The 23,050-nt window shown below is 37.2% G+C and overlaps 3 protein-coding genes across 3 annotated transcripts in view; all 3 read left to right on the forward strand.

Annotated features, from left to right (window-relative positions):
- The first annotated feature begins 1,356 nt into the window (after nt 1–1,356).
- mob1bb (MOB kinase activator 1Bb) lies at nt 1,357–8,135 on the forward strand. The gene is made up of 6 exons (XM_067423803.1): nt 1,357–1,516; nt 2,651–2,817; nt 4,519–4,612; nt 4,684–4,817; nt 4,948–5,111; nt 6,733–8,135. The coding sequence occupies exons 1-6, from the start codon at nt 1,503–1,505 to the stop codon at nt 6,808–6,810; spliced, it is 651 nt and encodes a 216-aa protein (XP_067279904.1). The 5' UTR covers nt 1,357–1,502; the 3' UTR covers nt 6,811–8,135.
- A 223-nt stretch (nt 8,136–8,358) lies between these two features.
- On the forward strand, nt 8,359–16,012 carry dck (deoxycytidine kinase). The gene is made up of 7 exons (XM_067423368.1): nt 8,359–8,782; nt 9,283–9,398; nt 13,075–13,268; nt 13,455–13,602; nt 13,700–13,815; nt 14,886–14,985; nt 15,396–16,012. Exons 1-7 carry the CDS (start codon nt 8,692–8,694, stop codon nt 15,420–15,422), a joined length of 792 nt encoding a protein of 263 aa, XP_067279469.1. The 5' UTR covers nt 8,359–8,691; the 3' UTR covers nt 15,423–16,012.
- Nucleotides 16,013–17,121: 1,109 nt separating this feature from the next.
- The window catches only part of slc4a4b (solute carrier family 4 member 4b), a 68,607-nt gene continuing 62,678 nt past the window's right edge, over nt 17,122–23,050 (forward strand). The window contains exon 1 of the mRNA XM_067424529.1: nt 17,122–17,508. Coding sequence (XP_067280630.1) covers nt 17,492–17,508 — 17 coding nt within the window. The 5' untranslated portion in view covers nt 17,122–17,491. The remainder of the gene's footprint in view (nt 17,509–23,050) is intronic.

A 23,050-nucleotide genomic window follows, 5' to 3' on the forward strand; every position in this document is an offset into this window, starting at 1 on the left:
TGGTCGAATGGGCACACACTCAATAGCGTTTGCAATAAATGAATATTTTTTTTTTGTTGTTTTCACATGATTTTATTCATTGGTTTGTTAATTACACAGTATTACTGTGCTACTGAGTTATGTTTAATACTCATAAGACTTATAATACAGTAAGACCATAAGACTTTCTTCAATTAAAAACATAAACACATACTGTCCACTCCACTGGACATGTGAAACTCTCTGTAGAATGTGTTAAAAAAGTTATTTTTTCATGCCTTAAAAACACAGGAAAAACTCAAATACTCTCTTACTCAAAATCCTTAGTTCATCTCTCAAAAGTAAATATCTGTGTCAATGGACATGTCAGTGCCATCAGAATGACAAGTCATTGTGTACGGATAAGACAGTCAGATTGTTTAGTCATGTTGTCAATATAACAGTTTACTCTGGAGGATGTTCTGATGGAAACTGCGGCTAAAGTTTTGATGACAATTATTGTCAATTGTAAGTTACATTTTAGTGTATGTGTGAGTGTAATTGCAAGAGAAAGGAAAATATTAAAATTTACACTCTTGCACGCATGCACGCACGCACGCACGCACACACACACACACACACACACACACACACAAAACCTAAAGAAATATGAACATAGGAAAAACTGTACATGCGCTGTAGAAATATATATATATATATATATATATATATATATATATATATATATATATATATATATATATATATATATATATATATATATATATATATATATATATATATATATATATATATATATATATATATATATACCTGCTCGTTGATGTTTCATGGGAAGCCCCTTCGTTAGAGAAAGTCAAGATTCACCTGGGAGCAATTTACCAATTCAGGACAGATTTAGAAAAAAGTCTATTGGAAATATAGGAAGTATAGAAATATGCTTGACATATTATGATAACTTGATAACATTTTGCATGTAAAGACTTATGCTATGAGCTTGTGCCTAAATGTTGTGGGGGGTGAGACTATTCAACAGAGACCCAATAATACATTTAGATCAACATGACATAAGCACCTGATAATGTAGGAAACAACAGAGAATTGGACATAATCATTTGCATGGATGTACCGAAGCATTTGCAACTTGTTCAAAGAAATGAGAAACTGCTTTTTTGTTGTGCACAAGTGACACAATGATGTGAGAAGTGAACAGGTAGTTTTGAGAATTTCAATTCTGATCTGAGAAACGTACCAAAGCGACTGAGAAAAACTGTAAATCACAATCTGAAAAAGGCTGACGTCAGCGATATGAACCATCGCGATATGTTGTAGTCTGGCGTTAACACAGATCTTCAAAAGATTTGTCGTCATCCACCCTGTTTATACTCAACGTTGCGTGACTTATAGATCTAGAAATCAGACGAGAGACTCCACAGCGGCTGTGGCAAGTTTGTTGCCAGGTGTCTCTGCGCTACAAGATCCAGAACCAGCAGCAGAGCTCTGAACCGGGCGAACAGCAGAAGATGAGCTTCTTATTGTGAGTTTGACTCTATGATTGAGCTGATTATATATAGATTAAAACCGGTTCACTCCTTTAGCTAGTCTTGCTAAAGAGCTTTTTGAGTTTCTGGACCGAACTGACTTGTTCTGCGCGTGCACATCGTTAAACGTGTCAGTATTTCATCCTGACAGTTGCGCTAAAACGTATTGTTTTTTCACGCGAATGCCTCGGCATCGAGATTAACCCAGTTCTGGCACATTTCGCACCGGTTTCTTGCCTCTAATGTGCTGGGCTGGAAGGGGGGCAGATCTTATGTAATGCATGTTTGTTTCACACTGTGCTGTTCAAAAAGCACGCTGTGTGTCTTGTCACTTTGTTTCAGAGGTCAGAGAGTTGCATTGTGTCCAGAGCCTGCGATACATTAAAAGTTGGGAAGGCATCCCCTGGAAAATATGTTTTATGCTGAGAAGCAGAGCTTTTGATAAAGTAGCCTGGAATGCAATGCAGTTTTAATTGTTATCAGGCAGTGCATGATTTTGCAACTGTCATATGAATCTCTTTAAGAGTCTAAACAAGAAGTAATGTGTGTCTATTCACCAGAAATGCTATTCCATTAAACAAACTCACATCATTTTGGGAGGGACGAGGGTGTGTTTGCTTTCTCTGTAACTAAAAGAACAATTTTACATCTTTAGTAAGAGAGTGAGGATCTCAATCTGAATCTGTAATCAGAAATCCTGGCAGGATCTTGTTTATTATTACGATGCATCTTAAATTAAAATTAACTCATGAGGTTGTCTATAAAGGCATTAGACAAGTCGTTCATAATAAAACCAGCTTCCTCAAAACACAATGATTTCATTTGGAAATGTTGTCTGAAGCTCTTGTGATGGTTCACCGGAAGCATGTGATCTAGGAGAAGTTAAGAACAAACACAGACATGCGATGTCACTGCCATTGTGTTGTTTTTAGATTTGACTGATAAAAATGCTTTTATATTCCTCTGATTGGAACCGGATGAACTGCATGTAAAGATGAGAAATATGTAAAAACGTAATATGACACACACACACACAGACGTATATATGTTTCTACCATCCTGAGTATGCAGTATTTTGTACAGCCCATTTCAACATTCATTAATTGCCTGTTTTGTTCCATCTCCTCCAGCGGGAATCGTTCGTCTAAGACGTTTAAGCCGAAGAAGAATATCCCGGAAGGTTCTCATCAGTATGAGCTGCTCAAACACGCTGAAGCCACGCTGGGCAGTGGGAACCTGCGTATGGCCGTCATGCTTCCTGACGGAGAAGATCTGAACGAATGGGTGGCTGTCAACAGTAAGAAACGAGAGTGACGGCATATTTATTCATCATGCCCTCATACACACTCGTTCTGTAGATCGCAGGTTTTGTTACTGCAGATGTGTTCGTTTGCTTTTCTCATGTCCTTCTTTAAAACTTTGACCCTTGACCTATTGATGACACCAGGCCTGACCCATCCTGTCTTTGAATGCCCAGTCAGTCCCGAGAGACGCTGTGTACATTACATAGACGCTGTGCAGGATTACTAACACACCTCCCCCAACATGCACACACATACAGTACGAGCCCCCAATCTCAGACTACTGTTGGAAATGCTGCTGTTGATAAAAATGAGTATGATCAGTGTAATGATTACTGTGAAAAGTTGAGTTTCAAACTGAATACGACATTCATAATGTATTTAGTTTGTCTGTTCTGATACCAATGTATGATAAATACAAAGTTTCTACCACGTCAGATAATTTATAACTCTGATTTCAGGCTTTTTACAGCTGTTAAGCAACCTACTACATTTATATAGTATTCACACGGCACACATACGTAGTGGCACAGTAATACTGGTGTATGTTTAAACAACGGCTCAACCAATAGCTATTATATAAGTAAAACAATTTTTTAAAGTGTGTGTATATATATATATAAAATAATCACACACATGCACTCACATGATATATATATATATGTGTGTGTGTGTGTGTGTGTGTGTGTATGTATCTGTAAATGGCAAGCCTTAAATATGGTGGAGGGAGGACGATTGCTGCTGTGACTGGTATTCTTTTAGTTTTTTCTACAAAAGCTACATCGCCATGCCTTGTTGTTAAAGTAGTGCATATTTTTTATACTTGAATAATAATTTGAAGCGTATTGTATGTTTTATGCACAGTGAAAATTGCCTGAATTTGATTGAAATTCCAGTATCGTCAGCAAGCTGGTAGCATGACGATGACATGGCGAATGTTTTTCAATAAATGGGATGCTAAATATCCTCTTGGTGTTATAAAGTTTATTAATCTATGTTTTATGTAGCTGACTATAAAAAGAAATGAAGAGTCTTAAAGAAAAAAAATGCATGACTAACTTGTAAGACTAGTCTTAGCGGTTTATGCAACCGGCCACCTGTTCTTTCAGACAACAAAGCAGCTGAATGTGACAAGCTCATAATCATAACTTCAGAAATGGGAAGAAGGAGATTTCCGATGACACATGAAGGCAGCATAACTTGTTTATTTGAGCAATAAATAACTCATAATGTGATGTTTCCTACTTTTTTAGATGTATAAAGTGCATACAGGGTGTCATGTAGGCCACGCTATATAAACCAATGGGCATTTATTGAAGGGTTCAGAAGCACCAAAATCCCAATATTGTAGCACAACTTGTCAATTAAACATATTTTAATTAAACACACTTTTGGTCTGCTCAGTTGTTAATGTTGTGAGACAAAGATTATTATCAGGACAAACTTTTAAGGACTTACTTTGTAAGATAAAGAGAAACCTTCACTTTCATTCAAAATTGCATTTAAAGATTTTATGTATAACATTTTGCTTTATAAAATATGTGGATGTGGCAATAAACTCAAAGGCTACTCCTCTTTTTTTATTTGAAATGTATTGTAAATGTACATCTTTCTGATCGGAAAACAAACTGGAACTTCTAATTATGCGTTATAGATCAGTTATGCAAAAAAGCTTTTTTGTTTGGTTGTTTCTGCAGCGGTGGATTTCTTTAACCAGATTAACATGCTGTACGGCACCATCACAGATTTCTGCTCGGAGGACAGCTGTCCGGTCATGTCTGCTGGACCAAAGTGAGTGTGTTTGGACAGTGAGGAATGACTGGGTCTGTCCGTCTCTGCTTCACTCATCTCTTTTCCTTTAGATACGAGTATCATTGGGCCGACGGGACCAACATAAAGAAGCCTATTAAGTGCTCTGCTCCCAAATACATCGACTATCTGATGACGTGGGTTCAAGACCAGCTGGATGACGAGACCCTGTTCCCTTCTAAAATAGGTACCCATTCACACTGCTGCTCTTAGCCATATGAATATGGGGAAATTCTGTGTATTTAAACACGTGTTGGTATTTATGTGTTTTAACAAATTGCACAAAATGCGTTAATGTGAACTGTTTCCATATCCAGGTGTTCCCTTCCCTAAGAACTTCATGTCTGTGGCCAAGACTATTCTGAAGCGTTTGTTCAGAGTTTATGCCCATATATATCATCAACACTTTGACGCGGTCATGCAGCTACAGGAGGAAGCTCACCTCAACACGTCTTTCAAACACTTCATCTTCTTTGTACAGGTGCTGTCACTGCTTTATACTTATGAACATCCTAAAATTATGAAAGAGGCTGTTCAGAGTCAAAATCGCGGGCTAAAGTTACTTACAGATTTTATTATGGATGCTTTATTCTTTTAAAAAAAATAAGTGTAAATAGTAGTTAGATGCTATACTTATAAATAGTGGCAGATAATATTTGCACCTCAGTTTTGTTGTACATTAAATGGTGTGTGCAATAATAACTAAATTTAATTATTATATTAAATGTATTCATTATATTTATTAAATGGATTATACATGTTGTGACAATAAAGCCCTCCCTACACCTACCCGAAACCCTATGATAAAAAAAAATTGCTCACTTTATTAAACACACATTAGACCAAGTTTTTGAATAATTTCACAATTTTTATTGAAAACTAATGCCTTTCCAATCTGATATGTGATGGGAATAGGGAGAAGAGTGAGTCTGGCAAAAGGTAGATTCGAACTCGGGTCGATTTGCGTGGACTTCCTGTCACATGCTTACCCCTACACTATAGATGCTGTAGAAAATCCAGCGTCTTCCATCATTTTGTCTGGCCCAACCAGCTGTCAGTGGGCGGAGTTAGTGTAAGACAGGCTATTTGCACTTAGTGTAAATATACACTCCATTTATTATATGGAAGTAACTGCAAAAGATATGATTTAAAAATCTAAAGTAACCATTTCACTGCCAGTCGTAGTCTAATTGTGGGATTTGTACACTTTAAGCAACTTGCCATATAATTTGAAAACGTATTGCAGCGGCACCTCTGTGAATATGTTCTGTTTTACAACAGCTTTGAACACGAAGCACCTCTAAATACAGCTCATACTTTTTTTTTATGATGATGATGATGATGATGGTCAGAAATTGGTATGTTTTATCTGTTACATTGCTTATCTAACTATAGTGAGAGTCATTCAGATTTAGTCTTTGTTAAATTTATATGGCATGATGTCATTTTTTGGGTTCGCATTTGTGACCCTGGACGACACAACCAGTCATAAGTCGCACGGGTATATTTGTGGCAATCGCCAACAATGCAATGTATCTGTCAAAAATTATTGATTTTTATTTAATGCCAAAAATCATTGTTCCATGAAGATATTTAGCAAGTTTCCTACCGTAAATATATCAAAATATTATTATTATTAGTTGAATGCATTCCTAAGGACTTAATTTGGACAACTTTAAAGGCTATTTTCTCAATATTTACATTTTTTTGCACCTTCAGATTTCCAAATAGTTATATCTCGACTAAATATCGTCCTATCCAACCAACCATACATCAATGGAAAGCTTATTTATTCAGCTTTCAGATGATGTATAAATCTCCAAATACATATATTTTTAATGATGCTGAAATTCAGCTTTGATCACCGGAATAAATTACGTTTGACAAAATATTCACACAGAAAACAGTTAATTTAAATTGTAGTGATATTTAACAATATGACTGTATTTACTGTATTTTTGATCAAATAAATGCAGGCTTGGTGAGCTGAAAATACCTCCTTCAAAATCTTAAAATCTTACAGACCCAAAACTTCTGACCTTTAGTGTAGGTATGATGTTCCTGGATGTAAAATAAATGGTGCTTATTTTGTCTGTTTCCAGGAGTTTAACCTGATCGACCGCAAGGAGCTGGCGCCTCTTCAAGAGCTCATTGAGAAACTCACAACAAAAGACAGATAAACTGAGATCAAATGATCCTGCTCTCTCTTCTGACTCTCCCTTCTATCTTTTGCTTTTTACAGATGATCTAACCCCACAGCACTGCTAGGCCAAGCGTAGTGAAATTACAGGATCAGCACAATGCTAATATCTAAATGGATCAAACCATGTTTGGCATTTGATGACAACATGCCTGGATGAAGTGGCTATATATGATTTTTAGTTTCATAATATTAGCCATTTACATTGTTTAGCTAGGTCACTGAACAGGAGGGATTTTAACCCATGAGAAATGAATTTAGTACAGACTGCAATGTGTTAGCATGGTGCCTGTGCCATGATAAAGCAGTGAATGGGTGATTTGCTCGCTTTGGCTAGTGTGAATGTTCAATGCGGTAATGCTGACAGCAAAACGATCGAGTTAAATGGCTATTTTCCTATGCAATAATGATCTTATTTGTCCTTATTAATATTATTGGGCAAAATTGTTTATATCAGAGTTTTATGGAGCTTGTTTGTTCATGATCTCTTTCTGATCTGTGGACTTAAGTCACTATGAAGGTTTATTTTAGCTATGTTTTAAATTCCGAAATATGAATTGTGCAAGCTGGAAGTGCTGCTTTGTCGGACCCAGACAACTGATGGGACGCTCCTCGCCCTTATTTGTATCTTATGCTGTGCGTCAGAGAAACCAGACCTGTATGATAACGGCTCGGGGTGTCTGATAAGACATTTGTTTTGCACAAGTCACAACTATTGCAGGTTATGTTTTGAATTCGTACGACTTGTTTGCCAAACTGATGCTTTTTTTTGGTTGCATGACACCCATTTGAAATATACTTGTACATACAGTTCGGAAACGTTCAGTGCGTTGATGAATTTAGTTTGGTCGTACGAGTTGTTAGGGTTTGATATTGAGAAATGAAGTGAATGACTGTGGAATTTTCTTCTCTACCTCCATTTTAACCATTTTCCCCCCATCTCTGTTCTTCTACTACCACTTTTATAGTTGTGTTTGAACACTTTGTTCCTTTGGACATCTTGAAGTTGAAGCATTCATATTGTTTCACGAATGTAATCATTTTAATTCTAATGCCGTATAGTGTAACAGTGCCAGCTGCTGATTAATATTAGACATATTTGAAGTATTTATAGAGAGATTTTTGTCACTGAAATGAGAATATATTTTCCCCTGAAATGTAAAATAATTAGGGTAGATTATATATGTAAATATTTGCAGTGGATTTCCTGATATGGTTGTAGTTGATATTAATAAAACAATATCACTAACTGATGTTGTGATATTATTGCTGTACATACTAGAGCAAATAAAACCCTTCTCTTAACATGTTGTATTGATGTATTTTATGTTGATGTGTTAAATTAAAATGTATACATACAGGAAACGAAAAAAATTTTTTCAGGTAGTATTGTTTTTAGAAACTACTATTATTTTTAGTTATTGTTCTCAGGTGGTAAATGGATATTTTTAATTTTAAAATAATTGTCATTAAAAATAATATGAAGTTTTGTTAGGTTTGTAAAACTTATGATGTTTGAAAGCTGCTGTTTCCGGTATATATATTTTTAAAGTGTATAAATCATAGTTATAAATGTATGAACATGAAACAACAATCAACATGTTGTTCAGTTAGTATTATTTTTTTATATTGCCATTCGTTCTCAGATGAAAAATAGGTATTTTTAATAATTGTCGTTTAAAAAAAAAAAAGTTTTGTTATGTTTGAAATGCACATGGGGTTTGAAAGCAGCTGTTTCCGGTGGGAGGTAACTGCCGTTTAAGCGCCAGAATTTAATGTCCCGCCTGTTTTCCGGGTTAGTTACTTACTTACTGACTGTAACCGTATCTAGTGTTATTGCACTTTACTAGATAAATATAAAATGTCTTCAACAGCCAAAAGAGCCTGTCCCAGTCCTCTGAATGACAGTCTGGAGAAAAGATTGAAACGCATCTCAATCGAAGGCAACATTGGTAAGTCATTAATTCATTGTACTTTATTCAAGTAACTAGCCTTCTGTAAGCATTAACTTACTGGACTGGACACGTAATAACTAACGTTATTGAATGCCACAAATCCAGTTTTATAAGGTTTATATGAGCGTCCATAGGTTGTGCTTTATTAATACGTATTTTAATTTATGGGAGAAAAAAACCCACACAAAATATATATACTTTTTGAAAAGACAATTACGTTGGCGAACAACACTTATTACAAATGAATGATTTTTTTTCTAGTATACTTGTTTTTCGACTTTGTCTCTCTTAAAAATATATATTTTTTAAATGTACGTTTGCTTTTAAAATCTAATAATTCTGTAACGGAAGTTAAGTGAATTATTCGTTAAATATCTAATTTCCGCCGAAAAGTGTGGTTTCTGAGTGGTTGTTTGACTGTGGTATATGACTTTGCTGTCTTTTGTTGCAGTCATATTCTTTAAATATGATTTGTATCTGTTATTGTCCTGTTCTAGCGGCGGGTAAATCCACTTTTGTCCGCCTGCTGGAGGAGCATGATAGAGAATGGGAGGTAGTACCAGAACCCATCGCTAGGTGGTGCAATGTTCAAACTCATAACAACGAGCATGAGGTACAGTAAAAAAACAGAAAATGAATAGTGTGTACATATATGACATACATTTCCATTTAGAAGTAATTGCCAGAAAAAGCCATTTAGACAATTAACTCACCCTGAAAATGTGTATTAATGTATTGACATTAGATAACAGAATGTCTGAACAAGGCATTTTGAAGAAAGAGCACAAACACATGTATTGCTAAAACATTTCGCTAAGAGTGGTTATCTGCTGCAATGACGGTCAGGCATAAATTGTGTCTTTTAAGTGTCCAAATATTTTGTGTGGTCATGCACTGTCAAGTATTTCAAATAGTCATGTAATCCAGATGGGAACGGCACTGGCAGATGCTTAAGTCCTCAACAGCTGAGCACTCGACCAGAACAGAGCTGCCTTCTTCACACACTTACTACTGATAAATATAGTGTTAAGTCCATTACACCTTAATTGGAATTCGTGTTTTCAGACCTCTCTCTCTCTCTCTCTCTCTCTCTCTCTCTCTCTCTCTCTCTCTCTCTCTCTCTCTCTCTCTCTCTCTCTCTCTCTCTCTCTCAAATGCGTCAAGAGGCTGGTCTTTATATTAATGGCTGTTTCTATGACTCTCAGTGGACTTAAATGGCATTTGAATTCCACTGTCCACTATTTTCTTTGACAGATTCACACTGTAAAAGATAACTCAAAAATATATATTAATCCTATATTATATCCCAGAACATGTATATTTAGTGTAAAAAGAAAATCATGTTCTGATATGTGTTTTGGATTATATCCATTATGTGTGTTCACGATAAGAGTTTTCAATAAAATTGAACTCCTGCATGGTACATATGTATGCGTGTACATGCTAAAGTTTAGACACAGCTCCGGTTTTCTTTATTTTTGTTGTTTCAACATTGTACATTATACTGAAGATATCTAAACTATAAAAAAACACATATGGAATTATGCAGTAAACAAAAAAGTGTTAAACGTCCCAGAATGTTTTAAATTTAAGATTGTCTCTACATTTAGCTTTGACAGCTTGGCACACTTGTGGCATTCTCCCATCAGATTCATGAGGTAGTCTACCGGAAAAAGAGGAAAAACCTAAGGAACTGTGAATGTATCCCCAAGTGCAGTCACCAAACCATCAAACGCTATGATGAAAAACGGCTCTTATGACGACCGTCCAAGGATAGAACAACCAAGAGCTACCTCTGCCGCAGAGGATAATTACCAGCCTCAAAAACTGCTGATTTACAGCTCCTCAGATTACAGCTCACATAAATGCTTCTTGGAGTTCAAGTGGCAGACATATTTCACATATTCAAGGATGATTCCTGAATGTGTGGTTCCTACCGTGAGGAATGGAGGATGAGGTGTGATGGTGCTTTGCTGGTTACACCATTGGTTACATAGTCAAAATTGAGGCCACAGTTAACCAACATGGCCACCACGGCATTTTGCAGCGGCATGCCATCCCAGCTGGTTTGCAATTCAGTGGGGCCATCATTTGTTTTCCTACCGGACAGTGACCCCATACACACCTCTAGGTTACGTAAGAGCTATTTGTCAAAGGAGAGTGATGGAGTGCTGCGTCAGATGACCTTGCCTCCACGAATGTCAAAGCATTTATAAAGCACTTTTTATGAAAAAAGCAAGTGTTTACCAAAGTGCTGTAAACACATAAAATAAAAAATACCAGTGAAATAAACAATTAACGACAGTAAGACCATAAAAAGCAACTCACATAATGGTCAAATGCTAGACTATAAAAATTAGTTTCTAATAAAAACTGATCTAAATCCAATTGAGTTTGGGATTAATTGGACTGGAGAGTAAAGGAAAAGCAGCCAAAAAGTACTCATCCCCTCTGGGAAATCCTTCAAGATTGTTGGAACACCATCCCAGGTTGACGACCTCACGAGACTGACTGAGAGAGAATGCCAAGAGTCTGCAACGCTGTCATCAAAGCATAAGGTGGCTACTTTGAAGAAGAATCAAACAGAAAATATATCCTTGGGTTGTGTGTCTACAAAATTCCAGTGTCTTTAGCATTAATATGCAATGTTAAAAACAAAATATAAAGATTACACAATCAGGCGTAACATTTTGACCACCTTCCTAATATTGTGTTGGTCCCCCTTTTGCTGCCAAAACAGCCCTGACCCGTCAAGGCATGGACTCCACTAGACCCTAGGTCACCTTCCATTGCTTCGTGGTCTAGTTGTGATGCTCACGTGCCCACTGTAGCTGTTTTCGGCAGTGGACAGGGGTCAGCATGGCCACTCTGACTGGTCTGGGGCTATGCAGCCCCATACGCAACACACTGTGATGCACAGTGTATTCTGACACCTTTCTATCAGAACCAGCATTAACTTGAGCAATTTGAGCTACAGTAGCTCATCTGTTTAACCAGAACACGTGCATCAGTGAGCCTTGGTCGCCGGTTCACCACTGTTCCTTCCTTGGAGCACTTTTATTAGATATTGACCACTGCAGACCGGGAACACCCCACAAGAGCTGCAGTTTTGGAGATTCTCTGACCCAGTTGTCTAGCCGCCACAATTTAGCCCTTGTCAAACTCGCTCAAATCCTTATGCTTTCTCATAATTTAGTGCACAAGTATTAAATTCATAACAAATGCGCACTGTGATATTAGGGCTGCTCAATTATGGCACACAAAAAAAAATCATAATCATGATTATTTAACCGCGTAGGCGCGTATCTGATGCCAGCAATATACTTTGCTTATGTGCATGCATTCCGCCCCGTCTCAGAGCGTGTGCACAGGAGGCCGCCTTGGGAACAGTCACAAACATCTCTTTCGTGGCTTAATACACTTTAAATAACCCTGTTTAAACGGTTAGTTCACCCAAAAAGGAAAAATCTGTCAATTACTTACCCTCATGTCGTTCGACACCTGTAAGACCTCCGTTCATCTTCAGAACACAAATGAAGATATTTTTGTTGAAATCCGATGGCTCAGAAAGGCCTTCATTGACACCAATGTCATTTCCTCTCTCAAGACCCATAAAGGCACTAAAGTCGTCGGTGCAAAGCCCATCTCACTACAGCGGCTCTACAATCATTTTATGAAGCCACGAGAATAGTTTTTGTGTGCAAAATAACAACAAAATAACAACTTATAGTGATGGGCCGATTTCAAAACAAAGTGTCGAACTATTATGAATCAGTGTATCGATTCATGATTCGGATCGCCAATATCTTGTGATTTCAGCAGTTCGACACTCAACGTCTTTAGTGCCTTTATGGTTCTTGAGAGAGGAAATGACATTGGTGTCAATGAAGGCCTTACTGAGCCATCGGATTTCAACAAAAATATCTTCATTTGTGTTCTGAAGATGAACGGAGGTCTTACGGGTGTCAAATGACATTCGGGACTTCGGGTAAGTAATTAATGACAGAATTTTCATTTTTGGGTGAACGAACCCTTTAACATCAAGTACATCTTTCAGTTTTACAAAAGTACACTGCATTTTACAACACGCTTATTTGAATGTCAAGTTTGGGCTTTTAGGGAGGAACGGAAGCGCCCCGCTGGGGAGGAAAGTGCGCTGGACTGAATGTGGCAGCGGCACAAAAATCTTTTCACGTTAATTTATCTTGTTTTTATAATTGTTAGCAGCCAAAATCAATTTTAGATTAATCGCACAGCCTTACCGATATGCTGGTACGGGTTTGTTTCAGAAATTGACGACATCTCAGAAGAGTGGGGGAAACGTTCTGCAGATGATGTACGAGAAGCCCGAGCGCTGGGCGTACACCTTCCAGAGCTACGCCTGCATGAGCCGCATCCGCTCGCAGATCAAATCCACCAATGGGAAACTTCGAGAGGCGGAGAATCCTGTGCAGTTCTTCGAGCGATCGGTGTACAGCGACAGGTAAATGGCAGAGTTAGGCCGCTTACACCTGGCATTAACATCCGTGGGTCAAACGAGACACATGCATCTCCTGCTTTCATTGAAGCGGGGTCTGTGATTGTTATGCAACCATTATTATGTCACAGTCAAATAAATACAAGTATCAACTAATCGGCTTTTTGTTTTAATCACTAAAATGATTGACAGGTACATCTTTGCTTCTAACCTCTATGAGAGTGAGTGTATGAATGAAACCGAGTGGGCGATCTATGAGGACTGGCACAGCTGGCTGCACCAGCAGTTTGGAAAGCACATCGAGCTGGACGGCATCATTTACCTACGGGCAAAACCAGAGGTATGGCTGCAGTGCACACCCAGATGGGGTGATGGAAGTGTGTAAAGTGATTCTGCTTTACTGTGAAAAGACAAAATAATGCGGTTTTGTGTTTCAGAGGTGTTTTGAGCGATTGCATTTGAGAGGAAGAGATGAGGAACAGGGAATTCCACTGGAATATCTGGAGAAACTGCACTATAAACATGAGTGCTGGTTACAGCACAGGACTATGAGGTATCAGACACAGACCCTGCAAACACAAGCCGTTACACACACACACACACACCGCCCGTCAAAATTTTTGAATAATTTTTTTTGTTATTGAAACTCTTCAGCTCACCAAGGCTACATACTGTATTATCATGAAACATTATTGTTTAAAATGATTTATGAAGGATCATGTGGCACTGAAGACTGGAAAATTCAGATTTGAACACAGGAATAAATTACATTCTAAAATATATTAAAATAGAAAATAGTTATTTTAATTGTAATAAAATATTTCCTAATATTACTGTAGTTTTGATCAAATAACTGTAGCTGTGTAGCCTAGAAATCTAGACGCACCCTAGCGGCAGCAAATTTAATTTCCCCGCAAGAGTCGTCTAGGAACTCTCAATACCATTCTGAGCTGTGTTCCTCAAAATCTGGACGGCCCAATCACATCATGTATAGAGTCAGCGGGCGGGGCCATAATGACGACGGCCGAGTTGCGTTTGCGTGCTTCTAGTAAACACAAAAACTGGCGAACGGCGGCGGTCTTTCGAATCAGCTTTGACCGCGACTCTGGAAGACTTGGAGTTTAGCTTTTCTCTGAGAAAAGAACAAAGAGCGGCACTGAAGTCATTCTTAAAAAGGGAAGATGTGTTCGGAGTTTAGCCGACCGGATACGGCGAATGTTTAATCAGTCAGTGAGCTCTGCTTCACCTTTGTTGCTCTGGTTGGTTGTAGCGCTATCCTATCGCGTGCAGAGGGAGTTTGAAAGACAACCGTTTATCCCGCCCCTCGGATTGAGCTGTCAATGGTGAGTTTCCAGACCAAACATCTTGATGTGGGTCTGGCTCGTCAGGCTAGTAGCCGTGGTGAGCAGAAGAGACTTCTTTCAATAACATTAAAAATCGTTTTAATTATCCCAAACTTTTGACTGGTAGTGTGTGTGTTTTATTTTTTATTTAATGTATTATTTATATATTTCATGTATGTAAAATGTAGCAAGATGATAAGAAATGCATACATTTATTTACATTTTACATTACATTTTATTTACATATATATATGTGCCCCCATTGTGTGTATGTGTGCAGCATGGAGTTTGAGTATCTGAATGAAGTGCCGGTTCTTACCCTGGATGTCGATGATGATTTTAAAGACAACAAGGTCAAGTGTGCTGATATGATTGAGAAGGTACAACACACACACATACACACTGACTGAAGTCTGTTATCATAGAAGCAGCAATGCGTTTCTCTATGAATACATATTTTTACATGTCAGATTCATTTCTAAGTGAATGTTTTTAGAATGTTTTTAGCATATCACCCAGAGAATGTGTTGAGTACACATGTGATGTTTTTCAAATGTGGTAGAGATAAAGTTATGATGCACCTTATAATGAGAGTGCTATAAAGGGGTCGTTATATATTGTGTACTGTATGTACTCTAGGCACAAACTTTGCACCCCCCCCCCCCCCCCCACACACACACACACTTTCTATGCTTGCATGCATCACATAGGCAATGATAAGAAATGCATTAAGGTGAAAAATGAGGACATTTTCTGTTTAAAAGTTGATTCGTATTTTTTGTCTTCCCAGGTAAAAGAATTTCTGAGCACCCTGTGATTATGATGAGAAATGATGCTTGATGGACAGAATAATTTAACATTGTCTACTTTTTTTACATTTTGAAACATTTTGTGGAACCATAGTGTCAATTTAGCACTTATCAATGTTTTTATATAACTTTGTTTTGACTTCTTTCCTTATGAATTAAATAATATTTTTTAATGATCACTTTTATTTCTTTTACTTTTATTTTTAAAGATGCTCTTTTGCTCAAGGCTGCATTTATTTAATTATAAAATACAGTAAAACGGTAAGATTGTGAAATATTAGAATTTCAAAAAACAGTTTTCTATGTGGATATATTTTAAAATGTAATTTATTCCTGTGATCAAAGCTGAATTTTCAGCTTCATTACTCCAGTCTTCAGTGTCACATGATCCTTCAGAGATCATTCAAATATGCTGATTTACCGCTCAAGAAACATTTCTCATTATTATCAATGTTGAAAACAGTTGTGTTGCTTAATATTTTTGTGGAAACGGATACATTTTCCATGCTCTTTTGATGAATAGAAAAACTGCATTTATTTAAAAAAAAATAATAATCCACTTTGTCATTTTAATGCATCCTCGCTGAATAAATGTATGTTTTGTTTTATTGTATTTCTTTAAACTTTTACTTACTGACCCCAAACATTTCATTGGCAGTGTGTGTATATATATATTTAGCCATTCTCCCTTAAAGCATTTTTTTTTTCTCTTTAAAGGAATAGTTTACCCAAAAATGAAATGAATCATCATTTACTTTCATTGTCCTGTCATTTCAAGCCCGTATGCTGGACCTGCATGATGGGGAGTAAATAATGAGGGTTACTGTGATGTACACAGGTGTGTGTGTGTGGTAATATTCCTCAACGCCCAGTTGGTGGCGTAGTTCTACAGTCCTTTAGGGACAGTAAAAGGAACCAATTCCTCGAATTTTGACAAACATTTCTCAGGATTTTTAAGTACAAAACAGCTTTTTCTTACCAAGAACGTAATCGTGAAATATATGAAACTGAACTGGATGACATTCCTAGTGTTTTCTCTAGATGTTTTAGAACATTCTACTAAATGTTGAATAAGGCTACAATACCAAATATTTGCACACGTCTGCAAGTGTTCAGGTATAACATTTACATTTAAAAGGGACATCATGGTTATGCAAATGTGTTAATTCAAAGAAAAGTCGTTTATATATAATATATATATATATATATATATATATATATATATATATATATATATATATATATATATATATATATATATATATATATGCATACATGGTGTGTCTAGACTAGAGTATATACCCCAAGCCATCCTTGGAGATGGTGTATCTAATGTATGGTTATCATATGATGATAATCAAATATTACAATAATGTGGGTTGATTAATTAGCATACCTAAGTCGTATTACTGAGTATTGATTAACTGAATATGTCCAACATTCAAGATCTAGTAATAGTTTGAACTATTTTATAATGTGCATTATTTGAAATAGTACCAAGTTGCTAAAGTCATGTTACACAGCATATAAGATAAAAACAAAACCAATGTTTCGTGACTCTAAAGCCCAGTGTTTTTCAGATGAATTTAGATGGACTGTCCACTTGTGTGTTCAGTGTTTCTGATAGGATGCAGGTATTCACTCTCACATGCGTGACCTCTCGTGTCTCATCCTCCCACTGCTGCGTCACTCTGGAGGAGGGCGAGATCTTTAAATATGGAACAAGACTCGAGACGAGCGCTGCAAAGCGCAACGCGACGCGGGCAGGTTTACGCGCAGCGTGGAATGTTTTCCGACAAGACAGAGAGAGTTCGTGAGCCTGTTGCGTTATGACTGCTGGGGTGGCTGAATGCATTATAGTTAGTATAAGCAGCAGTGAAATAGCTCTGGCTCCCGATAAACAGAAGTGAGTCTCTGAATGTGTTCCTGCTTTTACGCATCCAGACACGCTGAACTTGGGGCGAATTCGCACTTGCGCCTATTTTGAAAGTTTCTGAAGCCCGGACGCGCTTTAACTCAGCGTAAGGGGAAAGAAAGAGGGTCTCTGGCAGAAGAGGACCCTCGTGTCACAGGCAACATGAGCGACAAAAACAAGTGAGTGCTTTTATTTGCATGTAATCTTATAGAGTTCATTCGAGAGCAGTTCTGTTTCGATGAGTGGGTCGAGTGAAACAGCCCTCCCACCCTGGATCTGTCCTGCTTCTTCACCAAAAAGTAAAGGTGTAACAGTATCCTTCAGGACAGAGCAACAGATCTGCTCAGAGTCTGCGGTTAGGGATTCAAATTTCAGGGACAGAGGTTATTATCTATTTAAGACAGTAAACTGCATTTGCATGTTTGACAGCTCGTGAACATCCCAAATGTTCAAACAGCATCATTCACTTTAATAGGTTCTAACAAGAACCACAAAATAACTTTTTTGTTGTTGTTGTTAAATTGGCCTCAGTGGTTCCAAGAAGAAAATTTAACATCAGTAGAACATTCTAAAAATCGAAATAGCTTTTTCCCACCATAAAAGCCCTTAAGAATGTTCTTCACTTTAAGAAAAAAACTGTTCTTTTGAGATTTGTTCTCCAAAAGGTTCCTTCATGGCATGTGTGAAAATTCCATTACGGAATCATTTATTTTTAGGGGCGTAAGAGAATCTTGTGAGGCTCTACGGAGAACTTTTTATCCTTCAGTTCTTTAGAAACCTTCAGTGAACCGGTGTTTCAGAAACTGTTCTCGACCAACAACAACTGAAAGTGTTTAATTCCATCAGAGAAACTTTTTAGGTTCCGCAATAGCTTTTTTCTCTCCCCCTTTTTATAAAAGCAGCTATGTATTTGTAAATTATAGCCCTGAAATCAATATGCTGATCTGAAGAACAAATGGTGACCCTCCAAGAAACCTAGATGGCCAAAATGGTTTTTGATTAAGAACAAGAACCTAATTAAACATCAAAACCTTTTTGGCCATCTGAAGAATCAAGTCTTGTGTATAAAGATTTGAAAAGGGTGTTTTCACATCCAGCAACGCCATAGGGAACATTTCTTAAAAGAACATTTTGTTTCATGATGTGAAGAACTTTTTAATCATCTAAAGAACTGGTTGTGTGATTGAAAGATTCCATGGATGTTAAATGTTGTTCATGTAGCCACAGATGTCATTGAAGAACCTCTACTTTTAAGAGTGTTTAACTTTGCAGAGCCCAAGAACCAATGAGGAACCTTCATGTTTTAACTGAATGAAATATCCCATGGGGTTTCCAGAGGTCATTACCAGGGGGTTCCACCGGCAACGCATGATGTATGATGTAGTTCATCCTGTTCATTCTAACTGCCAAGTCGCGCTGCTTTAAGTCGCCCTCTTTACAGGTTCCCTGAAGCCGCGGCTTGAGCGGTCAGAGTAATCTTTTTCCAAGAAGCTCCTGTCAAGACCAATTAGGTCCTTAGTGTCCAGGAGCAATGTGTGCGTCGCTTAGCCTTCCAGAATCTGGTGGCTAGATATAATGCAAGCTGCAAACAGGGGATTCGATCTCTTTTTAGTTCTTGTGCTGTCATAATAGAAGAGCCAGCTGCCTGCAGGGATCACTTTTTTTGACCAGTAGGGCTCTTCAAATGTGAGTGGATAGATCATGTGGTGTCTGGTTTCTTATGCAGTACTAAAGACATTATTTTAATAATTTTAATAAGCACTAACTTACTGACCGCTGGGATATTAACACTTACAAAGAGCATTGTTATTCTATTCTGTGGAACTGCTTGAATACCATATTCATATAGTGTGGTGTTTCAATGCAGTATAATCATGGTGTCATACTCACAAAAATTGTAATAACATGGTACTTTGAATCCGTTTGCGGAAGCTCTGTATATTTCTAATAGTAAAAAAAAGTTATGAGCATTTCAATGTTTGAAGCGGATGTCATAACAAATATCAGTAGACAGAAGATTTTAAAACAAACAGTTCATTCATAAGATCTTACTTTTATGCTGTGGAAATACAACCAGAAGACAGAACACGAGTGTGGCGCTGAAAAGGGGCGGGGCTACATAAGGCTTACCATATAGGGCTGTTAAATGGTTGAATCTGATTGGTTGACGAGTGTTCTAAGGTGTGCAATTATTTCCAGGGAAACGCACGACTAAAGTAGTTCCAGGCAGGTCTTGACCGCGTTACAGTTCCATATCACTTCGCCAAATGATTTCAGTTATTTCAAAGGTCTTTACAGCCGATAACAGCAAAAGAACCAAATCGCACAACAACCGACCAAGCAAATAAATAAAGTAAACAATAGGATGAAAATGACAAATTATTTATGTTTTTGCCACAAAATTACGTTTTGTTATGTACGGAAAGCATATCTCTTTTTCCAGCTCTCTCTCTCTCACACACACACACAAACACACACACACACACACACACACACACACACAGAGTACGGACACACTCAAACACAAACGTGTTGTCAGTGACTGCTCTGATGATTTTATCAGTAAAATAGTTTAGCAACTTAAAAGCTACATGACATTTCTCACTAGCCAGGTAATAACGGCGCTGTTCTTGAAGCAGTTAAACTTACGGTTTCACTATTAGTAGAGACGACATTGCCAAACACCTTTGAGAGACGCACAGACGCAAGTAATTCACACATACACTTTAAGGGATAGTTCACCCAAAAATGAAAATTATCCCATTATTTACTCAACCTCAAGACATCCTAGGTGTATATGACTTCAGTTTAAGTTTCAGTTGACTTCAGATATCAGTTTTTTTAAATAATTTTTTTTTATATCCTAGCTTTATAATGGGAATGAATGATACCTTTGATTTTTTTAACCCAAAAAAGCACATCCATCCATCATAAAAGTGATCCATACAGCTCCAGGGGGTTATTAAAGGCCTTCTGAAGCGAAGCCATGTGTTTTCGTAAGAAAAATATCCATAATTATCCACTTTATAAACTGTAATCACTGGCTTCCGGTAATGGCCGTACGCGCGTTCATAAGAGAGTCTAGTTTTGGCAGAAGACTGACCTCTGCTCTGACCTGACGCATGATGTGAGATGTAATGATGTGTAGGAGTAGCGTAAGCTTAGGTGAGAGTAGACGCCTCAAGCAGTTCAAACGAAGTGCACTTTCCCAGTGCTGGGAAACAAACTCAAGCTCCTCCCACATTTCTCTTTAAAGATCCTTTAAAGACTTGTGAATGGTGTTTAGTGTTGCTCTATCCTCTGCGCCTCAGCGTCCATCAGTACGTCATGCATCAGGTCAGAGGTCACTCTTCCACCGGGAATTGCGTATGGCCGTTAATGGAAACCAGTGATAAAAAAAAAAGTTATAAAAATGTATATTTATATAAAAACACATGGCTTCGCTTGACTTATATGATGGAGATGTATTTTAACATAACTGTGTTTCTCTAAAAGAAGACAGTCATATACACCTAGGATGGCTTGAGGGTGAGTAAATCATAATTTATATTTTTGGATGAACTAACCCTTTAATCTCTCCTCTCTCGCTCTGTCTCACTCCCTCTAATAATTGATGTAGTTCATCCTGTTCCTTCTAATGTTACTGCCAAGTCACGCTGCTTTAAAGGAGCACTATGTCGAATGTTTGCAGTAAAATATCCAAAAACCACTAGGCCACTAGGTTTTATATATTTTCTTCAGTTGAGTTCTTACAATATACCAAATGTTTTCAACTATTTGAAAATTGCTATTTTAACCAAGGAACCGGAACGTCTGAGGCAGTCGCCTGTCAGTTGCGTCATATCTGCATTACCCTTATTTTTTTATTCTGCAGAAACGCTTTACTTTTAGCAGTGTGATTAAGTGTCACAGCAGCCGCCGAGCGAAACGCACAGAGTAAGGTCATAACATCATTTTAAACACATTTAAATGTATCTAATATGATAAACATAGCTATGTTACCTCATACTCATGACCGGAAAAGCGGGAAATAGCGCCGGCGACTGTCCCTTCATAATAAAATGCCCCCTGCTCGTGTTTTTGTGTAACAGTCGCTCTAGTGGCCTTGCTCAGCTCCTCAACACGCGGTCCTGCTCTGCTACTACAGTAACGTTAATAATCGCATCGATGAATATGAGTCTTATCCTGATACTTTCCCACCGGCTGTGAGGGGAAAATTGTCCCAAGATTCTGAGCTCAAACGTGGCATCATCAAACTACATCTTTGTTTTATAATAGGCGCCCTCTAGCGGACGGAAAAGTTACATGGTGTAGCTTTAAGTCGGCCTCTTTAAAGGTCCCCTGAACGATAACTACACCGCAAAAAATCCTTGATGACACAATTTTAGGCTACTTAAAATTAGTGCAAGTTTGTATCGGTATTTCAGAATCTAAAGTGGTCAAGTGATCTCACCACACCTGAATTAAGCTAGCAGGGATTTCATAGGAAAAATTAGATTTTTCCTGAATCCTAACCTGAACCTGTGCAGGCTTATCTGTCTGTGCATACGATAGCATTACATAAGTGCTATAGTTGTCACCTGTTGAGCTATGTGACTGCTCTTTCCCATCCATTGACTGTCTGAAAGCACCGACACCATCTTCCTGCTGCTGTCTCACCTGTGCAGGTGTCGAGAGAGGAACTTTCTTAGTTTCTTTTATAAGTGAAAAATGCAAAGTCACAATGGAATGCCCGTTGTGGCGATATGCTCGCCTTCACTTCTTATATCTCTTTTTTTCTCCTTGAGAGTGAGGTCATCTCTCGCCTGTGAATGACGGACAGACGTGGCCCTGAGTCTGCTGGCTTTCTATAGCGATACGCCCGCCACGTGTTCTGAAATTGAAGGATTTATGTATCAGGAGCTCAGCACTGATCTCATATGAGTACTTGAGGTTCTGGAGGCAGACGCTGAGAACAGTTCCTCCATCAACGTGAATGCTAAATGAACACTTTACTTTCTTAAAACTGAGCTTATCCTGAACTTATTGCCTGATTCACTTGAGTATATTGAGTATATTATTACAAAGGAAAACGTTTCATATTGTAACATCTTTGTTTTTGAATCGGATGACCTTGATATTACCAGACCTTCTAGGCAGGGACATTTAAAAAAAAAAAAAACATACCATTCTATATATATATATATATATATATATATGGGGGACCTATGGACCTATGTAAAAATATATATTAAAAAATAAACATATAATATATTTAATAATATATATTAAAAAAGAAAAATATATAATATATTTAATAATATATATTAAAAAGAAACATATATAATATATTTAATAATATATATAAAAAAAAGAAAAATATATAATATATTTAATAATATATATTAAAAAAGAAACACATATAATATATTTAATAATATATATTAAAAAAGAAAAATATATAATATATTTAATAATATATATTTAAAAAAATGAAAAATATATAATATATTTAATAATATATATTAAAAAGAAAAATATATAATATATTTAATAATATATATATAAAAAGAAAAGAAAAATATATAATATATTTAATAATATATATATAACCTTAAGAACTCCTGATTGTCTCAGCTTGATGTCGTGCATTAGTTTCCTGTGTTTCTTGCCTTTGCCAGTTAAACTTGTCATACAGTTATGGAGCTTGTTGTCGTCCAGCTGTCACCTCCAGACATGTGT

The sequence above is a fragment of the Pseudorasbora parva genome, chromosome 18, assembly GCF_024679245.1.
Source record: "Pseudorasbora parva isolate DD20220531a chromosome 18, ASM2467924v1, whole genome shotgun sequence".
Lineage (NCBI taxonomy): Eukaryota > Metazoa > Chordata > Actinopteri > Cypriniformes > Gobionidae > Pseudorasbora > Pseudorasbora parva.